The 19,242-nt window shown below is 41.9% G+C and overlaps 1 protein-coding gene across 1 annotated transcript; it reads left to right on the top strand.

Annotated features, from left to right (window-relative positions):
* The first annotated feature begins 156 nt into the window (after positions 1 to 156).
* LOC111328593 (calmodulin-binding transcription activator 1) lies at positions 157 to 18,003 on the top strand. The gene is made up of 13 exons (XM_088730546.1): positions 157 to 540; positions 2,856 to 2,923; positions 3,184 to 3,223; positions 4,240 to 4,338; positions 5,066 to 5,137; positions 7,713 to 7,836; positions 8,537 to 8,574; positions 10,034 to 12,438; positions 12,862 to 13,424; positions 13,655 to 13,719; positions 13,954 to 14,028; positions 14,545 to 14,765; positions 15,809 to 18,003. Exons 1-13 carry the CDS (start codon positions 415 to 417, stop codon positions 15,837 to 15,839), a joined length of 3,927 nt encoding a protein of 1,308 aa, XP_088586672.1. The 5' UTR covers positions 157 to 414; the 3' UTR covers positions 15,840 to 18,003.
* Positions 18,004 to 19,242: the final 1,239 nt, after the last annotated feature.

Raw genomic sequence — 19,242 nt, forward strand, 5'->3', positions numbered from 1 at the left:
CCCCCGGACCCTCCCCCTGGATCCGCCACTGCTCAAAGGGTTAATGGTTTGCAGGAGTGGCAAGGGTGGGACAGTTTACTTGTACACTTTAAGTACGATATCTGAAGTATTCTCTGTTTATAAAGGAGAGCCGTGGGAGACTTGCTCGCGGGCTCAATTGTGCGTCGCTCGTTCTGTAGAGTAGGGAACGGAGATGGCGGCGGGCAGGTGTGTTGTCTGCCGCAAAGTGAAGAAGTGATTTCCTCCATGACTCCTTGTTATCATCCAATAATCTTGGCCGGATTAATTTCGACAGGCCATCAACTAGCATGAGCACAAATTGGCCGCTGGATTGCAGTGTGCGAAGCGATGACATCTTTGCGCTCTCTTGCCGGGCGATAATTTTGGCAGCGAAATCTCCTTGGAAATCTTGGAATGACAGCCGAACAGGACCTTAGAGAGCAGTCAAACGCCTCGGAAATCGCCCTTCCTGACAAATTAGCGAAAATCAAAAAAGCCGATGACTTCGCGGCCGTCAAATACAAATGGAACAGTAACGAGGTAGCTTAAAGTTTATTCTTTCGCCGAGTTTCCGTTTAGTTTAGGCTTTTCGCTTGATTCAATCTTGCTAAAATGTTATCTCTGTTCTTCAATCAATGTTAACAAGACATGTTAAAGCTTTCGAATTACATCTCCAGAAACAGGGCTTTTACGATGTTCCGATTTCGATTTGCCATCAGTGTGTTTGATCTATAAAAACTTGGATAAAATTTTCCCTCAGATTATGCATTAAATAATTTTAAAGTTCGAGTACCCATACGTGACATTTGACAGTTAACCTATTAGCTTCACGTCGAATATTTACTCTTCTCCAATAGTTGAATTCTTTAAATGATATTCTTACACAGATGAGAATGTGAACATCGAGTAACATCGAGTCCAGATGTGTGGTTCGCTTTTCCCTGCCTACAGAAATAACAAATTTTCTCCTGATGTTAATATTAAGCTATATTCTCCTCAACGGAAGATACGTTCAGACGATATTCAGACAAAATTTTTTCTCAGTTCATTGGTGTTGACCGATCATTTTCATAAACTATCTATGTGCGTATTATTACTCGAAAAGCTGGCGAAACGTTTACTTTTAGATAAAACTTTGGTGGTTTACACAATGGTTGTATGTTAGAAAAACTACTTGTTTTTTTTTTGTGGTGACCTACGCAAACATTTTGTTTGACGATTGACTATTTAATATCTCAACTTTGGTTTATTTTGCGTTCAACCGAAGACAAATTTCGAAATGTGTTTGTTAAGAAAACCAGTAGTGTTGTCTCCAGCCGTTTTTAGGAAAAAATATATAAAGAATGGCCTGCAGGCCTTTCCCATTAAAAATTGTTGTGAATGAATATTTTATTGCACGTCTTTCACTCCTTTTCTTATCCATTAACCCGCCCACCCGGGCAATTTTGCCAAACCTGAAATTAACGTTAGTCGTTTATTATTGGTGTGAGCAAATCTATCGGCGTGAAATGGATTTCCTTCTTTCTTCAAAGGAATTTAGCTGAATTGTTAGTGGTTTGTTAAGTCCTAAAGCTGAATAACATTCCTTCTGCATTTTAATTCATTAAGTTTTCCTTTCAGGCCATCCATTTATTATTTATGAAAGTCATAAATAGATTTCAAAATTTTAGTCTTATCAGTTATTTTGTAAATTCTGTGCAGCATATTTTAAATATATAATCGTTTAAATAGACTAATTTTAGAGTTATCGCATCAGAAAATGACCAGGCCAAAAAAACGTTAAGATAAATGGAACTATATTGGCAAGCATCTTTTTTTCGTGTGATTATTGTTTTTGGATTGTTAATTGGCCTGTTGTCTTGTGGGAGTGCTAAAGATCCCTGCAGTCATCTGTTTTCAATTACATCTATGTTATTATTGGAACTCTGATTATAGTATTGTATGTATTGTTTGCACCAAATTCTTGAGCTTGTAATTTAAAAGAAGTGATACTTCTCTTCGGCACGGCATATTTCTCGGGGTTATAAAGTACCTGATTAAAACTTTCAGTTTGCAGATGAAAAATGAAATTTTATTTTTAGAACTATTCTATAGTCGTAATACAATACAATAAATTAACTGTGATCTTTGTTATGCAAAATTTTTGCATTTGTTTACTACAAATAATTGGCTACTTTATGCCTTGTTATTATATATAAATGTAGTTGGCAGAACTAGCATTTGAGACTTCTTTGTCTGTCTTCAACTGTGGGTTTGGCTATTTTATTTTTTCCATTTTTTTAACTTTTGTTCACCAATAGGCAATTTTTGAAGCTGTTCTTAAATCACTTTTGCCCACTTTTAACATTGTGGTTTTCAGGTGGAAAACACCTTGATATATGATGTGATACACATTTTTATAATTATGAGATGCTATTAAGCCAGGGCTACTCCAAAATCAAATTTAATAATTAAAAGTGTGAAACTATGTAAAGACAGAACTGTCTGGAATGCAATAATCAATATTATTGATCATGAAGTGGAGTAGTTAATGAAAAATTGTTATGGCTTCCCTATGGATTGGTCTGATTACTAATCTTGAAGCTTGGACCTGTTTCTGGAAAGTCCCAATCACTCCCCCGGTCAGAAGCGTTATTTTAACTAAAATCTAGTTCTTATAAACTGTATTTCTGGTCTTTGCTCAAAAAGTAAATCCAGTCTGTTTTGTTTCCTGATATTTTATTGTTAAAATGTTTTAAACTACACTGTATCTATGCATGGATTTTGAATGTAAACACAACAAACAAAACCCAATATTTCAGGACTGTTACCTATTGGCAGAGAAATTATTCAATAATTTTATTGTCTTCTTTTAGGAGGTTTTGTCACTGTTAACAAGCCTTAGCAACCATGAAACCTGGGTGACAAGAACAGTTCCTGATAGGTAAAGTGAAGTAGTCATAGTTAAAAAGAATAAATACATTGATCAGAAAAAATCACCTTGTTGTAGTCAAGTTATGAAAGTAAATTGCTTGTTGGTCTACATAATATTATGGGTGATCTCATCAATTTTCCTGTGAGATTATCTGTTTGTCTGAGTTCACAGCTTTCATCAGGCTTTGTTCCAGGAAAACTATTAGCTTCTAGAAGTCCTTAATCTCCATACTCAAATGATTGAGGGAATAATAATTTTGTTCCCAATAGGCCTGAAAATGGATCAATGTTTCTCTTTGATCGAAGCAAGGTAAGGCTGCATGCATCTCCATTTGTAATCAATTGAAATGCATACATGAACCCTGAAAAAAAACCATTATAATGTTGCCACGGTAATTTTGACTTCATCAGAGTTTGTGGGAAGTACACTGTAGATAAGAGATTATTTAACCGCCTCCTGGTTAGCTCAGTTGGTTAGAGCACCAGATTGTGTTGTGCAGGAGGTCGAGAGCTCGAGCCCCTGCCAGACCAATACTCATGGTCTTAAAATAAGTGAGGAGAATTTGCTACCTTTCTATAATTAAGAAATGGATAGATATTCTAGTCTTCTCGGATAAGGACGAATAAACCGTAGGCCCTGTCTCCTGCAGGGTTAGGGGTAGGAGACGTTAATTTCCCACTCACGAGATTACTGTGTGATGGATGTCCTCCCCTGGGTGGGATGGGTGGGTGTTGGCCTTGAAAAGCCTCTATGAGGAGGGGTCAATTAACTTATGTATGTATGTATGTATGTATGTATGTATATATAGTAGATGGCAGGTTATGGTGGAAACCGTAAAGTTTTATCAGATCACTTGTGAGACAAAGAACTATTCAGCTAAAAATGTCTATGAAGTTTGCTCAAATCTTTGAGAAATTTTTAAATGTGGAATTAATTTAAAGGGCTGTAATTATCTGTTACTATTAAACCATGTTGTCAAGTCCCCTCAAAAAATTGAAAATGTCAGCTGAAAATTTTCAATGGTATTTTGATAATTGTACGATTTTTAATTAGCACTCACATTAAAATGAAGCAAGGTTAGCCACATAAAGGTGGAAAACTAGGGAGCAGTTTTAGCAAGCTACTGTCTTTTATTGATAAATTTTTACATTCTCAATCTTTGTCATCATTCTTAGTCAAGAACCAGGTAAAGGCTAGAATAGTTATTAAATCTGCTGAAATGCTGATACTGCAAATTTCAAGTTTTGCAAAGCTGAATTTCATGGTGGTAGCTTTGCCTGATTCTTTTTTTTTCGTGGTCACTGATCTTTCCATGTATCATCTAGGTTAAGAATTATCGCAAGGATGGTTACACATGGAAAAAAAGAAGATCAGGAAATACAATCAGGGAGGATCACACAAGACTGAAGGTCGACGGAATTGAGGTAACTATTACTTCAAATGATGCCCCTACACTCTAACAAAAGACTAACGCTTGAAACGTCAACTTTGAAATTATTTATGGTGGTCAATTTACATTACATCATCAACCTAATGTTATCAGCTCCTCAGTGTATTAATCTAAAATGGGAGTATTCAGTTTTCATGTGTCCTGCATACTGCTATGATTGGCAAAGAAAGATGGTAAATTTTGAGCTTGGTAAAGAAATAGAGAAGGACTACCTCCGTTTCTACAACGCAGCGTAGAAATGCAGATTTTATATATAATTGATGATTATTTATGTATATTTTCATGATATTTTACCTATTCAGTAATGATTTTATCTCGTAAAAAATAATTTTAATGTATAATTTGTAATGCACTAGTTACCAAATCTGTCAATATTTTGACATTTTATTTACATTAGGATTTAGGTCTTTTATTATAAATACACAACCCCACAAGCTTGTAGCTTTAAATTTTTATCGTGTTTAAATAAAGGTCATCCTTCCATCCAAAGATCACTGACATTGCCAATTTTAGCAGTGTGCAGGATGGGTGTCATATATGAACTTTGTAATGGGTCTTGCTCACCATAGAGTTTCTGTGACTCAGTGGTAGAGCATCAGAGCACGGGTCTTAGATTTGATTCCTCAGGGGGGACTCGCAGGCACCTGACAAGAGGAACAACATCTCTCATTAAAACTTAATTTGCTTATTTTGCCTTGCAGTGTTTAAGTGTATTGTACACTCACTCTGCCTTGGTGCCGACATTTCACCGTCGCTGTTACTGGATGCTGCAGGTACTTCTCAGTTGCTTTGCAAATCACATTTTCATTTCTTCATTCACCAGAAACTATCCTTTTTATTGTTAGTAATAATGATAATATCAATTTCTATAGTGCATTTCCATGCAATGTTGTAATGCGCTTTACAACACTGTGCGGGGGACTTTTTCCAGACTGCCAGCGGCAGTTTACAATTGATAAAGAAGAAATTTTACAGATGCCCCCTCCCCCCCCCAGTTTCTAATCAACAGGTCAGACCACCTCACAGTAATCCTGTGAAGTGGGTTCTTTAACATCCCCTGCCTAACCAAATTAACTGACAGATGCCGGAGACAGGACCTCTGGCTTTACGTCCTAACAGAGAAGATGAAGCAATGTGAGTGAAGCATCTTGCTTAAGGACACAATGTCGAGCCCCAGCCAGGACTTGAACCTGGGCTGTCTGACCCAGAGTCCAGGGCACTGACCACTGCCTCATTACCCTTGTTAAGCCTTACTCCCTCCCTGCCTTGTTAAGCCTTACTCCCTCCCTGCCTTGTTAAGCCTTACTCCCTCCCTGCCTTGTTAAGCCTTACTCCCTCCCTGCCTTGTTGAGCCTCACTCCCTCCCTGCCTTGTTAAGCCTGACTCCCTCCCTGCCTTGTTGAGCCTCACTCCCTCCCTGCCTTGTTGAGCCTCACTTCCTCCCTGCCTTGTTGAGCCTCACTCCCTCCCTGCCTTGTTAAGCCTCACTCCCTCCCTGCCTTGTTAAGCCTCACTCCCTCCCTGCCTTGTTAAGACTCACTCCCTCCCTGCCTTGTTAAGCCTTACTCCCTCCCTGCCTTGTTAAGCCTTACTCCCTCCCTGCCTTGTTAAGCCTTACTCCCTCCCTGCCTTGTTAAGCCTTACTCCCTCCCTACCTTGTTAAGCCTTACTCCCTCCCTGCCTTGTTAAGCCTTACTCCCTCCCTGCCTTGTTAAGCCTTACTCCCTCCCTGCCTTGTTAAGCCTTACTCCCTCCCTGCCTTGTTAAGCCTTACTCCCTCCCTGCCTTGTTAAGCCTTACTCCCTCCCTGCCTTGTTAAGCCTTACTCCCTCCCTGCCTTGTTAAGCCTTACTCCCTCCCTGCCTTGTTAAGCCTTACTCCCTCCCTGCCTTGTTAAGCCTTACTCCCTCCCTGCCTTGTTAAGCCTTACTCCCTCCCTGCCTTGTTAAGCCTTACTCCCTCCCTGCCTTGTTAAGCCTTACTCCCTCCCTGCCTTGTTAAGCCTTACTCCCTCCCTGCCTTGTTAAGCCTTACTCCCTCCCTGCCTTGTTAAGCCTTACTCCCTCCCTACCTTGTTAAGCCTTACTCCCTCCCTGCCTTGTTAAGCCTTACTCCCTCCCTGCCTTGTTAAGCCTCACTCCCTCCCTGCCTTGTTAAGCCTTACTCCCTCCCTGCCTTGTTAAGCCTTACTCCCTCCCTGCCTTGTTAAGCCTTACTCCCTCCCTGCCTTGTTAAGCCTTACTCCCTCCCTGCCTTGTTAAGCCTTACTCCCTCCCTGCCTTGTTAAGCCTTACTCCCTCCCTGCCTTGTTAAGCCTTACTCCCTCCCTGCCTTGTTAAGCCTTACTCCCTCCCTGCCTTGTTAAGCCTTACTCCCTCCCTGCCTTGTTAAGCCTTACTCCCTCCCTGCCTTGTTAAGCCTTACTCCCTCCCTGCCTTGTTAAGCCTTACTCCCTCCCTGCCTTGTTAAGCCTTACTCCCTCCCTGCCTTGTTAAGCCTTACTCCCTCCCTGCCTTGTTAAGCCTTACTCCCTCCCTGCCTTGTTAAGCCTTACTCCCTCCCTACCTTGTTAAGCCTTACTCCCTCCCTGCCTTGTTAAGCCTTACTCCCTCCCTGCCTTGTTAAGCCTTACTCCCTACCCTTGGAATGCAGCCCCTTATCATCTGTTTGCAGATTAAGTTTGAAATTTGAACTCGACAAACTAGAGAAAGAGCTCTCACAGGAACCAAGAACTACCTCAACCCACTTAAAGCTGGGTGGTGTCAGGTAGCAAATCCAAGCTGCATGGTATTGGTAGGGTGGGGAGAAATTGGGGTGGGGGGGTGGAGGAGGGGTTGCAAGTCTGTCAACACGTTGCCATCCCCATCTTCAAACAAGAACAAGGGCCGGTTATTCAAACAACATATAGACGTTGTTTAATAAATAGTGTTCCAAACCATCTCCATTTGCTCTGACAAAAGGATAATGCTCAAAACGTCAGCTTTTTAATTCTTTTCAATGACCAATTTACGATTCAACTCAGTTGATGAACAGAGTCAAGAGGGCTGAAAGCTTTTTGTGGAATGACATTTATTTCCTTAAATCAAGTGTCTTAATGAGAATCCCTGAGGCCCACTGCTTGTGCAAAACCTCAGTTTGGGCTAGGCCTTGCATTAATAACAGACCCTAAGAGTTTTGCTTGATTTGAAATGTTTGGCAAGCAGTGTTGAAAATTTATAATAAGATCATGGCAGTGAAAGTGTTAATACATGGAAATTACAATTGAGACTTTTACTTTAGAGCCAGGCAAAGGAGGGGTTTGCATGTGCTAGAATGCAATTAAGTGTATTTTTTATTCGTATTTTCCAGAATCCAAAAATAGTATTGGTTCATTACTTGAATTTGGTGGAAGAATGCAACAAACCCATCACAGTTTCTGTGTACTCATCGCCCAACAGCCGTGATGACATCTCACAACAACTGGAAGCCATCTGTAAGTAGTGACAATTTTCCTAAGAGTGACCAGCATCTAATTTCTCCTTACAATTAATACTACTGAGTCATTCATTCATGATAGTAAAGAAATTGTTTGCCAACCTACAAGAATTCATTTTTAAATGAATTCTCCTTGTCAGTAACAAAGTATGTATAGAAATGTACAGAGAAGAGTATGGCAGATGTGAATTCCAGTGGTGGATGTAGGGGAGGAGCCCTGGGGGAGGGAGGGTTCGGGGCCCCCCCTTATTTTTGGGTAAAAAAATTAAATGCGGAAGGAAGAAAAGCTGGCAGGTGTACACACATACACACAGACCCACCCCCCCCCTTAGCTCAAGGTCTAGGTTCACAACTGAATTCTGATGTCAGGGTGTTGAGGATGTTGTTGGAAAGATGGTGGTGCATTTCAAGTATTTTCATTAGTCCACTGTCATTGTTTTCGCTGCATCTTGAATCAGTGACTGCTGTAACAAGCAAAAACCTGCAAGATAACCTGGAAGTCTGCCGACTGCTCTGTTCATTAACTTCGTAAAGCTTTTAAAAAGATTTTATAAGATGCATTTGTACACAACTCTATTTTCTTGCGAAGAGAATCGGTTTGGAAAACTGTACTATGCTAGTTCAAAGCAACTAAGATCACACTGTTGTGTTCGAAGGCAAGACTTGCTAAATATAACAATGTCTTTCTTCTCTACCAGATTCGGGAGTTTCGTCGGATGTAAAGCCTGAAGTTACGGTCAGTAAAAGAAAACGGTGTTTACGAAGAAATATTGATTAAAATGTATAGAAGAGGTGGTTGCTTAACTGCTTGTGTACTGGACTTGTGGTCAAGAGGTCCTGGTTCGAGACATGGCCAGGTCTCCGTAGTGGGTTTAAGTGTATGGGCAAAGTGTTTTACTTTACCGTTTCCCGTCTTCTCTTAGGAAAGAGGTAACACCATCACTACTGAAGAAGGTCACAATGGCCCATGGGGAGAGGGGGAGAGGGGGAGATAGGTCCAGAAATGTATACAGTAACGAAAATGGCGAAAATTCGTCAAAATTGTCAATTTCGCCAGGCTGATGTCGCTTTGACGAATTTGAATAAAATTCGCCAAAATCGTCAAATCCAACATCAGTGAACGTGACCGACCATAAAGTGAGTATATATATGGAGGCCTGGAGACTGGTTTACCAGTTTAAAGATCCTTTAAGATCTTCAACCCTTAGCGAGCTCTGAAAGACCTTTAAAGCGTCTGACGGTTAATAATGAGCCGCTTTTTTGACGGTTAACGGTTAAATTATGGGTCCTTTGATGGCTGACGGTCAAAACCTCTAGAGGCCCTCTTGCAGAAGGCAACAGGCACCAAAGCACTGTCAGAAATCTGACAAAATGCCAATGGTTAAGTGTTCTGAACTAACATCACGTCCCATCGGAGTGTGGGGGGGGGGGGGGGTAGAGTGGGAGGGGTGGCGATACTCTTACTCGCTACGCGGTACCGAAACTGAGTTAAGTTCAGGATACTGGATTGGCTTCTTGGCCAGTGCGCTTCTGCCAGTGCGCTTCAGCCAGTGCGCTTCAGCCAGTGCGCTTCAGCCAGTGCACTTCAGCCAGTGCGCTTCAGCCAGTGCACTTCAGGATACATTATAAGATACTCTTGATAACTTTTAAAATTCTGCATGGCCTATCACCTAAGTACCTTTCAGATTTAATTAGGATTCAAGGCCTTCGTCCTACCATTTGAGGCGCAACGATAATGGTCGTTTGCTGGAAAGATCAAGTGTGAAAACTAGGAAAACATTGGGTGACAGAGCTTTTCTGGTAGATGCTCCTTTCCTATGGAATAAGCTGCCCAGGTCCGCGCGCGAAGCAACGAACTTAGAATCTTTTAAGACTTTACTTAAGACATTTTTATTTAAGGAATCATTTCAGTTATCTTAGTATATCTATATTTTTATTTGTAATTATCTTTCATTAGTTCAATGTAAATAAATATATATAATTTATGATTTTTATAGAAAGAATTGTAGAGTTTTTGTTATTAATTACTGTTGTGATGCGCTTTTGAATATTTTATAGAAAAGGCGCAATACAAATAATAAATGTTATTGTTATTATTGTTGACTTTTTATTTTCTACTGGTGTACTCTCTAAGGATTTGAATCAGTTATCATTCAAAATCTTCTAAAATTTTGTGTTTTAAATTTGGATTCAAGGTAACAGAGGAAAGCCCCCCCGGATCACCCTCATCTTCAGAAGAAGGCGAGAACTCGTCTTCTAAAGGAAAACGACAGCGGAAAAGAAACAAGGTGGTTTACAAAATCTCTTTTTCTCCAAACAAGAGTTTTCAGGCCAAAGTTCGGGCTGAAAAACTGAACATAAAAGTGATCAAAGTTACTAAGAATAACCAAGGTCGTTTGACCGTGACAGGACACAGAGAAGGTTCGCCATCTTTGGAAGAGAATTTGTCTTACGAAGGGAATGATTCGGGCACAGTTGATGACGTTATGTGCCAGGCAGCCGTCACCCCTAGTAACGGTCACGTGTTCGTCACCAGTCCACCAAGCTTTTCACAGCACCAGCCTCTTAGAGACATATCTATACTTTCGGTAGTGCCCATGGTTACGCATCCTTCGGTGTCCACATTATCGTACCAGGTACAAAACTCTCTCGGAGACAAAGGATGTAGTGCATCGAATGTTCCCACCACATCAAACTGCCAATTTCTTCCAGAAAATCACATGTCAAATGCGATCCCTATTAGTCAGTTCTCGGCAGAGACGAATCACAACGCTGGCATTCAGTGGAATTCGATCATTTTAAATCCTCGCGTGGCAGAGTTAGGTTCTAGTCCTTCTAGTGACTATGGCAGCTATATGTCTGATGCAGGCGCCCAGCTCAGTTTCTCAGGGTCAGATTCCATGAGCGCTGGTCTTCCTGCGCAAAATCTCCAAGATTCGGAGCATGCGCTGTTTGACGGCCCTTTTCGTGTTCCTCTTCCCGTGGAACGAGAGTCCCGACAACGTTTTACCGATTCAGCAAAAGGTGACATAGGGGAATCCGCACAGGACCAGGGACCGTTTTCGGGAAGGTCACAATCAGGTGAAAATGAGGTATCCGTTGACATGACTGATTTGTCGCCCTTGGAATCACTTGCGTTCGACATGTTCGACTGTGACCTTAGCAATGTGATTCCAGATTGCTTTACGGACTGCTTAAGCGCGTCGTCGCCCAGGCAAAGTAGCAATGGTGTGACAGCCTCCATTGAGAGCCAGAAGTCGTGTTATGCCTCCAGTACGTGTACTACCTCGCAACTCTCTTCCGGTCCATACACTTCCGCCAGCCAAGATCAAACCTCGTCTTTCTCTCAGATGACAACTTCCGGTCCGTCATCTTCAACGTCTTATGTATTTGTGAAGCCTGTCAGCCCAGCGCGATCCGCAGTGGTGACGTCATGTTTCGTCGATGTCAATAAAAACACGCTGGAATCATCATCCGGGACAGCTGTAAGCGAAGCTAGCACCCAGACTTCTCACAGAGGCATTCAAGTTGGTTGTGAAGTAAACATGGCAAATGATTCTATTACTCATACTGTTGCTCAACGAACGGTAAATGAAGTTTGTCTTATTCCTCCTCCTCTTCATGGTTTGGCCCAGCAAACTACCACACCAACAACAAGTGACGTAAATAACAATTCCTCGCGCACACTCACTGTCGGCACATCAGCCGACAATTTCCCAACGCATGTTGGGAATCAGGTCGTTCCAATCTCCGCGCGTATCACCGATTTCTCCCCCGAATGGTCTTACCCTGAGGGTGGGGCTAAAGTGCTCATCACTGGCGAGTGGAGGATGGAACAAGGTTCATACACGTGCTTGTTTGATGGTTGTAGCGTGCCCGCGATTTTGTACCAGTCTGGCGTTTTGCGTTGCTTCTGTCCTCCTCACGACCCGGGCCTGGTTACCTTGCAAGTCGCATGCAATGGTTTTATCGTCAGCAACGCATGTGTGTTTGAGTACCGCGCACGTGATTCACCCGTGGTAGGAGCCAGCTGTCACGAGTGGCTCGCCACTGATGATGACCGGTTTAAGCTGGCGATACTCGATCGTTTAGAGAGATTAGAGTCCAGACTCCACTCGAACCAGACGAGCAATTCTGCAAACGGTACACAACACGGAAAACAGTGCACGACTTTTGAAGATCGACTCATCGTCGCTTGTGAAATCTTCCACCGACCCACAAGCTCTGCTATAAACGCCCCCATGAACGCCCCCACAAAGGGGGAGAAACCATTCAGAGGAATGACTTTGCTACATTTATCCGCTGCGCTGGGTTTTAACCGGCTGATATGCACGCTGTTGAAGTTATGGCATGTGAGCGAAAGCCAACTTGTCAGAGAGGAAATGAATCCGCTTAGGAAGGACGAATTTGCCTGCACCCCGCTGACGTGGGCGTGCGCTCTTGGTCGGACCGACACTGCCCACCTGCTGTTGGAGACCGAACCTAAAGCTCTATTAGAGCCCGATGCGCGAGGACGTATGCCTCTGCAGCTAGCCAGGGATAGAGGCTTCTTAGACGTGGTGGATCTAGTTGAAGATTATGTGATGTCCTCTCCATTCAAGTGAGTTTGGTGGCTGTAACATTTTGTCTTCTGCTAAAAGATGGTAAAGGGCGCTGGTCTTTCGTGCACCACAAAAGGTTGCGCTTTTTCATTTCGTTTGTTTCGCTTTTTTTAGTTTTTTTTTATATTTCTTTTCACGCAGATTTACAGTCTTTTTATTCGTTATTCGTTATCCCTCACTATCTTTGTTCCTTTTCGGTCTATTCTATATTCTCGGGTTTCTTTTAGTTCTAAGTAATTTTTTGTTTCGCGATCTCTCTTTATTTTTATCGCAAGGTAGTACCTTTTTCACAGGAACAACACCAAAATGAATTACTGTCAGGTCGGTCCCAAAAGCTTTGTAGACCCTACTCTTACATGAAATCTTTTGATTTACAGCTGTGAATTTCTCTCACTTTTGTATTTTCCACCATTCCGTTACAGTGGTTCAGTTCTCGGTGTGGATTCTGACGGGACTCCATCACCCATGGGTTCATCGTGTGAGGACTCCCCACGAACTCCTGTCTCGGCCCCTAATTCTTCCTCCTTGTTACCAATCCCTGTGGATGCAGACATGGTTGACCGAGCAAATTCGCCAATGGTTGTCGATGAAAACGAAGAAGTAGAGCCTCAATTAAATAGAAAACGGGCTCGAACCCTGGCAAAAACCTTGGTGCATATACATTCGATGATAAACGAGGCAGAACATGAGGCGGAGCTAAATCACCGAATATCTGCTCATTTATCTCCATTACACGAGAACTCCGAACTCATTACATCCGGGTCTTGGGGCGCGGCAGCGAGGTTGCGCACCTTCAGCTCGGCCTCGTCCCAATCTTCCCCTTTGACGCCGTGCTCCTCCAAGTCGTCCCTCTCCCCAGGTTCTCCCGTATTTCTTAACTCACCCCATTCTTCTCCTTCTGGACCAGACACGACTGAATTCCAGGAGTTTATCTCAAGTTCTCGTAAACTGTTGGAAAGAGATTTTTCGGATCTCACGTTAACAGGTGAGATTTGACTCGTCAAAAAAAAGCAAAATGACGTCAAATAATGATACCCATCCTAGCACAAATTAGAGGAAGTTGTTGTACTTGAAAAAAAAAACTATGGTTTATTTCATTCGTTTATGCCCAATTCTAGACCACGAGATGATTAAGCAAGTCTCTTAATGATAAAATCATGTCATTCTTTTACCTTTGTCGATGAAATAATTTCACAATGTGAATTTAACTGGCAGATCGTGAACAGTGGGAACTCTACGAAGCGGCCAAGATCATCCAGAACGCCTACAGAAATTACAAGGTTGGCTTAGTTTTCTCGTCTTTCCACATTCACCTGATAGCCCTGCCTATCCGCCAGAGGGTCAAATCTCTTTCCTTTGGATTGTGATTGATTCACCACCTAAAATATCTCTCCCTTGCGTGATCGAATCAAATCAAGAAAAGTACATGTGTGCTAAAGAATCAATTCCTATTGGTTTAGTTGAAGTAATTTTGTCACGATTTTCGACGTTATTCATTTTTCGACTTTTTCTAGACGAGGCGTCACCAACAGGAGCAGGAAATAGAGGCCGCCATATTGATTCAGCACCATTATCGTAGATATAAAGAGGTAAGCTAGTTAGTGTTTGTAGAATCTCGCCTAGCGCCGCCTCATCGTAGCGTATGGCTTCAGCGTATGAGCTGCAATGTTTTCTTATCGTGTCCATTGTAGCGAACGGAGATTAGTTGAAGGCTGTTAACATAACTGGTATCAAGAGCGGGAAAACAGTGAAACTTACCGGCCTGACGCGCGGGGAAACGTAAAACCCATCACAAACCCGAGGAAAATCGCGGGAAAGCGTGAGACTGGGGGCAAGCGCAAAAAAAAAAAAGTAGAGCAACTAAGTTTTGGTGATGTTTGTAGAGCCAGGAAAAAAACTCAAATACCAGTTTCCCCCCCTTATTAGGTTGAAATGAAGCTCCTCTGGTGCTTCGCCAGTGTGCAAGGGAACTTGTGAGGTATCTTGCTCGGTAAATCGTTGAAGCCTTCCTTAGTTAGTACGATGTAAGAATTGACTACGCTGACGCCGTGACCTTAGTGCACAGTTTCCAACTGACAGCACTGTTTTATCCTTTTGCGACTCAGTTTATCGCTTTCAAGAAAATGACCCGCGCAGCTCGGATAATTCAGAACCAGTACCGCACATACCGTGAACACGAACGATTCAAGAAGAGTCGACGGGCAGCCGCCATTATTCAGAATAGTTTCAGAAGTTATCGGGAAAGAAGGCGCTCTTCACAGAGGCGGCGGGAAGAGAGAATAAACAAACGGCAGGAGGCACGCTACATGCAAAAAGCATCCAAAAGGTAATGATGCTCTTTTGATTCGTTGGTCTTTCGACGTTTGACTTTCGTTAGTTGTCTTTGTTTCGACGTCTTTTTGTTTGCTCGTTCGTTCTTCCATCTCTCAATCTGTTTACCTTTAGTCTTCGTGTTCATCCCTTCGTCTGTCTGTCTGTTTATCAGTTGGTCTGTCTATTTGTCTGTCAGTCAGTCTGTCAATGTATCTGACAGTTGTTGGTCTGTCTCTCTTGTTGTCTGTCTGTTTATCAGTTAGTCTGTCTATTTGTCTGTCAGTCAGTCTGTCAATGTATCTGACAGTTGTTGGTCTGTCTCTCTTGTTGTCTGTCTGTTTATCAGTTAGTCTGTCTATTTGTCTGTCAGTCAGTCTGTCAATGTATCTGACAGTTGTTGGTCTGTCTCTCTTGTTGTCTGTCTGTTTATCAGTTGGTCTGTCTATTTGTCTATCAGTCAGTCTGTCAATGTATCTGACAGTTGTTGGTCTGTCTCTCTTGTTGTCTGTCTGTTTATCAGTTGGTCTGTCTATGCCTCCGTCGTTCGTTCCGTCTGGCTGTTTTTCTATCATTATGTCTGTCTGTTCAGCTTCACTCTGTGTCTTCGTCGTCGTCGGTCTGTCATTGTGTTTGTCAGTGTGTCTGTCGCTTCGACTTCTCGTCGATATTTGTTAGTCTGTCTGTATATATGTTTCTCCGTTTGTCTGTGTCTCTATTTGCCCTCTCGCGTGCTTACTAGGCTCTCCTTTTTCCAGCCCACGTTACGGTTTTATGAACCGAGTTGATAATTAAATCGGCCGCGTAAATAGTTTCTAAAGTTGATGTTTTGATCGTTATCCTTTCGTTAGAGCGAAGGTCTTTGATTGCGTACGTGTTTACCACTGTGACAGTCTGTCCGTCATATTGTCTGTTTGTCCATTTCTCTATCTAATGCAAGCGTTGACGTAAGGTGTCAGAAAAATTTCAGTTTCCTTTATGACAGATAATCATCATTTTTTTCCTTCCATGTCCGATTATCGTAAATCATTAATAAGGAAGCTTTTCCCTCGATTGCAGATCCAAAGATAACACGCATAGTCAAATGTAACAATTTCATTATGGGGAATATGGAATAGCCGGGTTCTGGTTTCCAATTTCCCGACGGTGTTCAAAAGATTGACCAAGAGATCCAGAGCGTTACTGGTGGAAAGGGAGTGAGATCATTAATTACCTCCTTGACCAATTTAGTAGAGCCTTTGCCAAATATAATTACTCTTACTCGAATAATTTATTAATTTGAAATTGCGGAAGAGAGGTTTACCCTTTTCTGCGGAATTTTTCTAATTTATGTAGATATTTATTCATGCGAGCGCGAGTAATTAATTTATTAATTCTTTGAAAATGTTCTCACCTCACCTTCCCCTCCCTCCCCTCCCCTCCCTCCCCTCCCCTCCCTCCCTCTCCCCCACCCCCTCCCCCTGACCGTGGCGAAACGCGGAAACCTTTTCGTCAAAATTTTGATTCTTAGAGTTTACGAGAAGTGATAAGTGTAACTCTTAAGTTGTCACGTGGTATCGAGAGTGGTCAGTTTGGCCAAAGGCACGTTTGCTTGTTCACGTGATGAGTAGCAAAGTAATGCGCATGTACACGCGACGTGGGCTTTTCAAGTCGGTGCTGGAATAATTTCTTTTCAAGGTGTATTTTTGTGTTATTTTTTTTAAGACTAGCACATTGTTTAGTATAAATAATTTGTAGTGCATGCAATAGACGAGAATATTTATTGACTTAAATGCTAATATTAAGTCTATATAGTGATTTGGGAATGAGTGATATCATTTATCAGGATGCTTAGTTCAGAAAAATTCCATTTGACATGTTGTCATACATGCCTTGAATTAATGATAATTTTTTGTTAGTTTTTCATCCGATTGTTTTAGAGAGAGGCGCGAGTTTTCTGGACCAAACACAGGTCTAAGTAAAGCAAAACCAGTGCAATGTCAGATTTCTTTTGAAGATCAATTCAAAATTGCTGTATCCTAAAAATTCCTCAACCCTTTAATTCCTACAAGTGATTAACATATAACTTCTCCCTATAATATTCCTACATTATCGAGTAAACAGGTAATGAGAATACTCCAACTTATCAGGTAGAAGTTGGTATCTTGATGTAACACCAAACTCCTTCCACTAATTTACGAGGAAATGTGTAGCAGCTAGGAGGGGAGAATTAACAACCAGATTCTGGGAGTGAAAGGGCTAAAGGCATTTATCCTACACCTCTCATTCCCCCCCTCCCCCTCCCCCTACCCCCTCCCCCCTCTTTATACTATTACTATACTGCCTCCACTTCCCTCCCCATGGAGAGGTAAAATTTCAGATTGTTTCACCCCTTATGTCCGGAGTTAGGCGGGCCAACGTGTGGTGAAAGGCTTTTGCCATCCCATTTTTTTTAGGTCTGTAGGCATTGCAACAAATTCAACTTTTTTATTCGTTCCAAAGAAACACTTTCTGGAGAAGATAAGAGTAAAATAATGCAGTATTCAGACGCTTCTAGTCAGCAAAGTGATAAAGTTTTTTGAGTAGTTTTGTTAAGTTAGGCAATTTAATTTATTTAAGCAGGTGTTCTACTCTTGAACATGTTTCCCCATCTTGAGTTTTCAGCTCTTTCATTTGCAAGATCGAAAGATCAATTCTCTGTATTGTAATCTATACATTTCTCATAATTTTAGGTTTGAGGATTTAATTTAGTTTAAACAAGAACTCCTAGTGGATATTATCCTATCTTTTCACTACCTTTTAGTTCGAAAAGGTAAGTTAATTTTTGGGAGAATTTTCTCTATGATCACTTTAGGGAATGAAAGAGTTGAATAGCCCCTCATGTTATTTAAGCCTCGAGCGTTCTTTTTTTCCCTCCAACTTTTTATCACGTCTCTTAAATGAGAAAGGCTCGATTATCGTACATCAGTTATATTTAACAGTATTTAATTTATATTGATGTGGCATCACAATCGCTATCAATTCCGTGAATCAATGTCAGTTATCTGAGGAAATGCGTACTTACCTACCCCTTCCCTAACAACAACAGTCAACTGACACCAAATTAGGGTGAATGATGGGTTAGGGGAGGGGTGGGTTCGCAGTTGTTCAGGTACTGAAAGGGATCCTGTTTTATTTAATTGTCCATAGAGGACAGTCTATAGTCTCCGTAGGTGAATTTGAATGATACGTGATGGTGTAGCGCTGATCATTAAATGATCCATGCAAGAATGAAATGTCTTTGGATTTTATTTAATCTCTGGGTATCTGGTGATAGAGCACCGTCGCGTAATGATTTGCGCTCTGGCCTTCACGGCGATGAGTCTGGGTTCGACTCCCTACCAGGTCATTTTGACAGTTAACCCTTTGCATCACCCTGATATTAGTGTGCATATTCTAACATGCTTATCTCTACATTTTGTAATGCTGGTCTTTCGACTGAAGATCTGTCTGACTTTGGTTAGGTGCCTTTGTTTCGACGTCTTTCTGTTTGCTCGTTCGTTCTTCCATCTTTGAATTATTTTAGCTTCAGTCCGTCTTTCAGATGGTCTGTCAGTCCGTCTTTCAGATGGCCTGTCAGTCCGTCTTTCAGATGGCCGGTCAGGCCGTCTTTCAGATAGTCTGTCAGGCCGTCTTTCAGATGGTCTGTCAGTCCGTCTTTCAGATGGTCTGTCAGTCCGTCTTTCAGATGGCCGGTCAGGCCGTCTTTCAGATAGTCTGTCAGGCCGTCTTTCAGATGGTCTGTCAGTCCGTCTTTCAGATGGTCTGTCAGTCCGTCTTGCAGATGGTCTGTCAGGCCGTCTTTCAGAGGGTCTGTCAGGCCGTCTTTCAGATGGTCTTTCAGTCCGTCTTTCTGTCTGGCTATTTATCTGTTAGTCTGACAGTATATCTGACAATTGGTCTGTCTCTCTGTCTGGCTGTTTATCAGTTGGTCTGTCTATCCGAAGGAGAATTTGCTTAATTATCAAGAGTTTTCTTAGTTGGTGTTCATTTTCTTTATTCTCCTGACCTTATTGGTGATTCAGGGGTGGTATTTTAAGGAGAAGTTAGATGCAAGTCAGAGGGCATTTCACATGAGTTTCGTCGATCAAATATAACGTTAGCACAAAGGTTGATCCGAGTGAAGCGAAATACCTCGAGGGGTTCGTCAGGACGCGGAGTAAAAACAAACAAAAAGCTGTTTAAAGCGTGGAAAGACTTGTGGGATCAGGTCCCGACTGATTTTGATTTTGCGTCTGATTGCTTAAAAAGGAGGTGCAAGAGTATCTTTTTTTTCTCCTAGTGACAGTTTAGGTCACCTGCTATGGGTGATCCAAATAGCGCTAATTTTTATTTCTCTCGGATTTATTCACAAGTCGAGCTGCGAAAGTCAGCTTAGATTCAGAGAAATGTGCTGCAGCGCTGGAACAAAGTGATAAGTATAACGAGTGAATAATTAGCACTGACCAGATTTTAAACTAAATGTCGATCTTGTT

Source organism: Stylophora pistillata, chromosome 8 (genome assembly GCF_964205215.1).
Source record: "Stylophora pistillata chromosome 8, jaStyPist1.2, whole genome shotgun sequence".
NCBI lineage: Eukaryota > Metazoa > Cnidaria > Anthozoa > Scleractinia > Pocilloporidae > Stylophora > Stylophora pistillata.

Bases quoted from the DNA above. Each gene is read 5' to 3' on its own strand.
- LOC111328593 (XM_088730546.1), top strand. From the start codon at position 415: ATGACAGCCGAACAGGACCTTAGAGAGCAGTCAAACGCCTCGGAAATC. The intron at 541-2,855 runs GTAGCTTAAAGT...GTCTTCTTTTAG, and splicing joins ACAAATGGAACAGTAACGAG to GAGGTTTTGTCACTGTTAAC. The intron at 3,224-4,239 runs GTAAGGCTGCAT...TGTATCATCTAG, and splicing joins TTCTCTTTGATCGAAGCAAG to GTTAAGAATTATCGCAAGGA.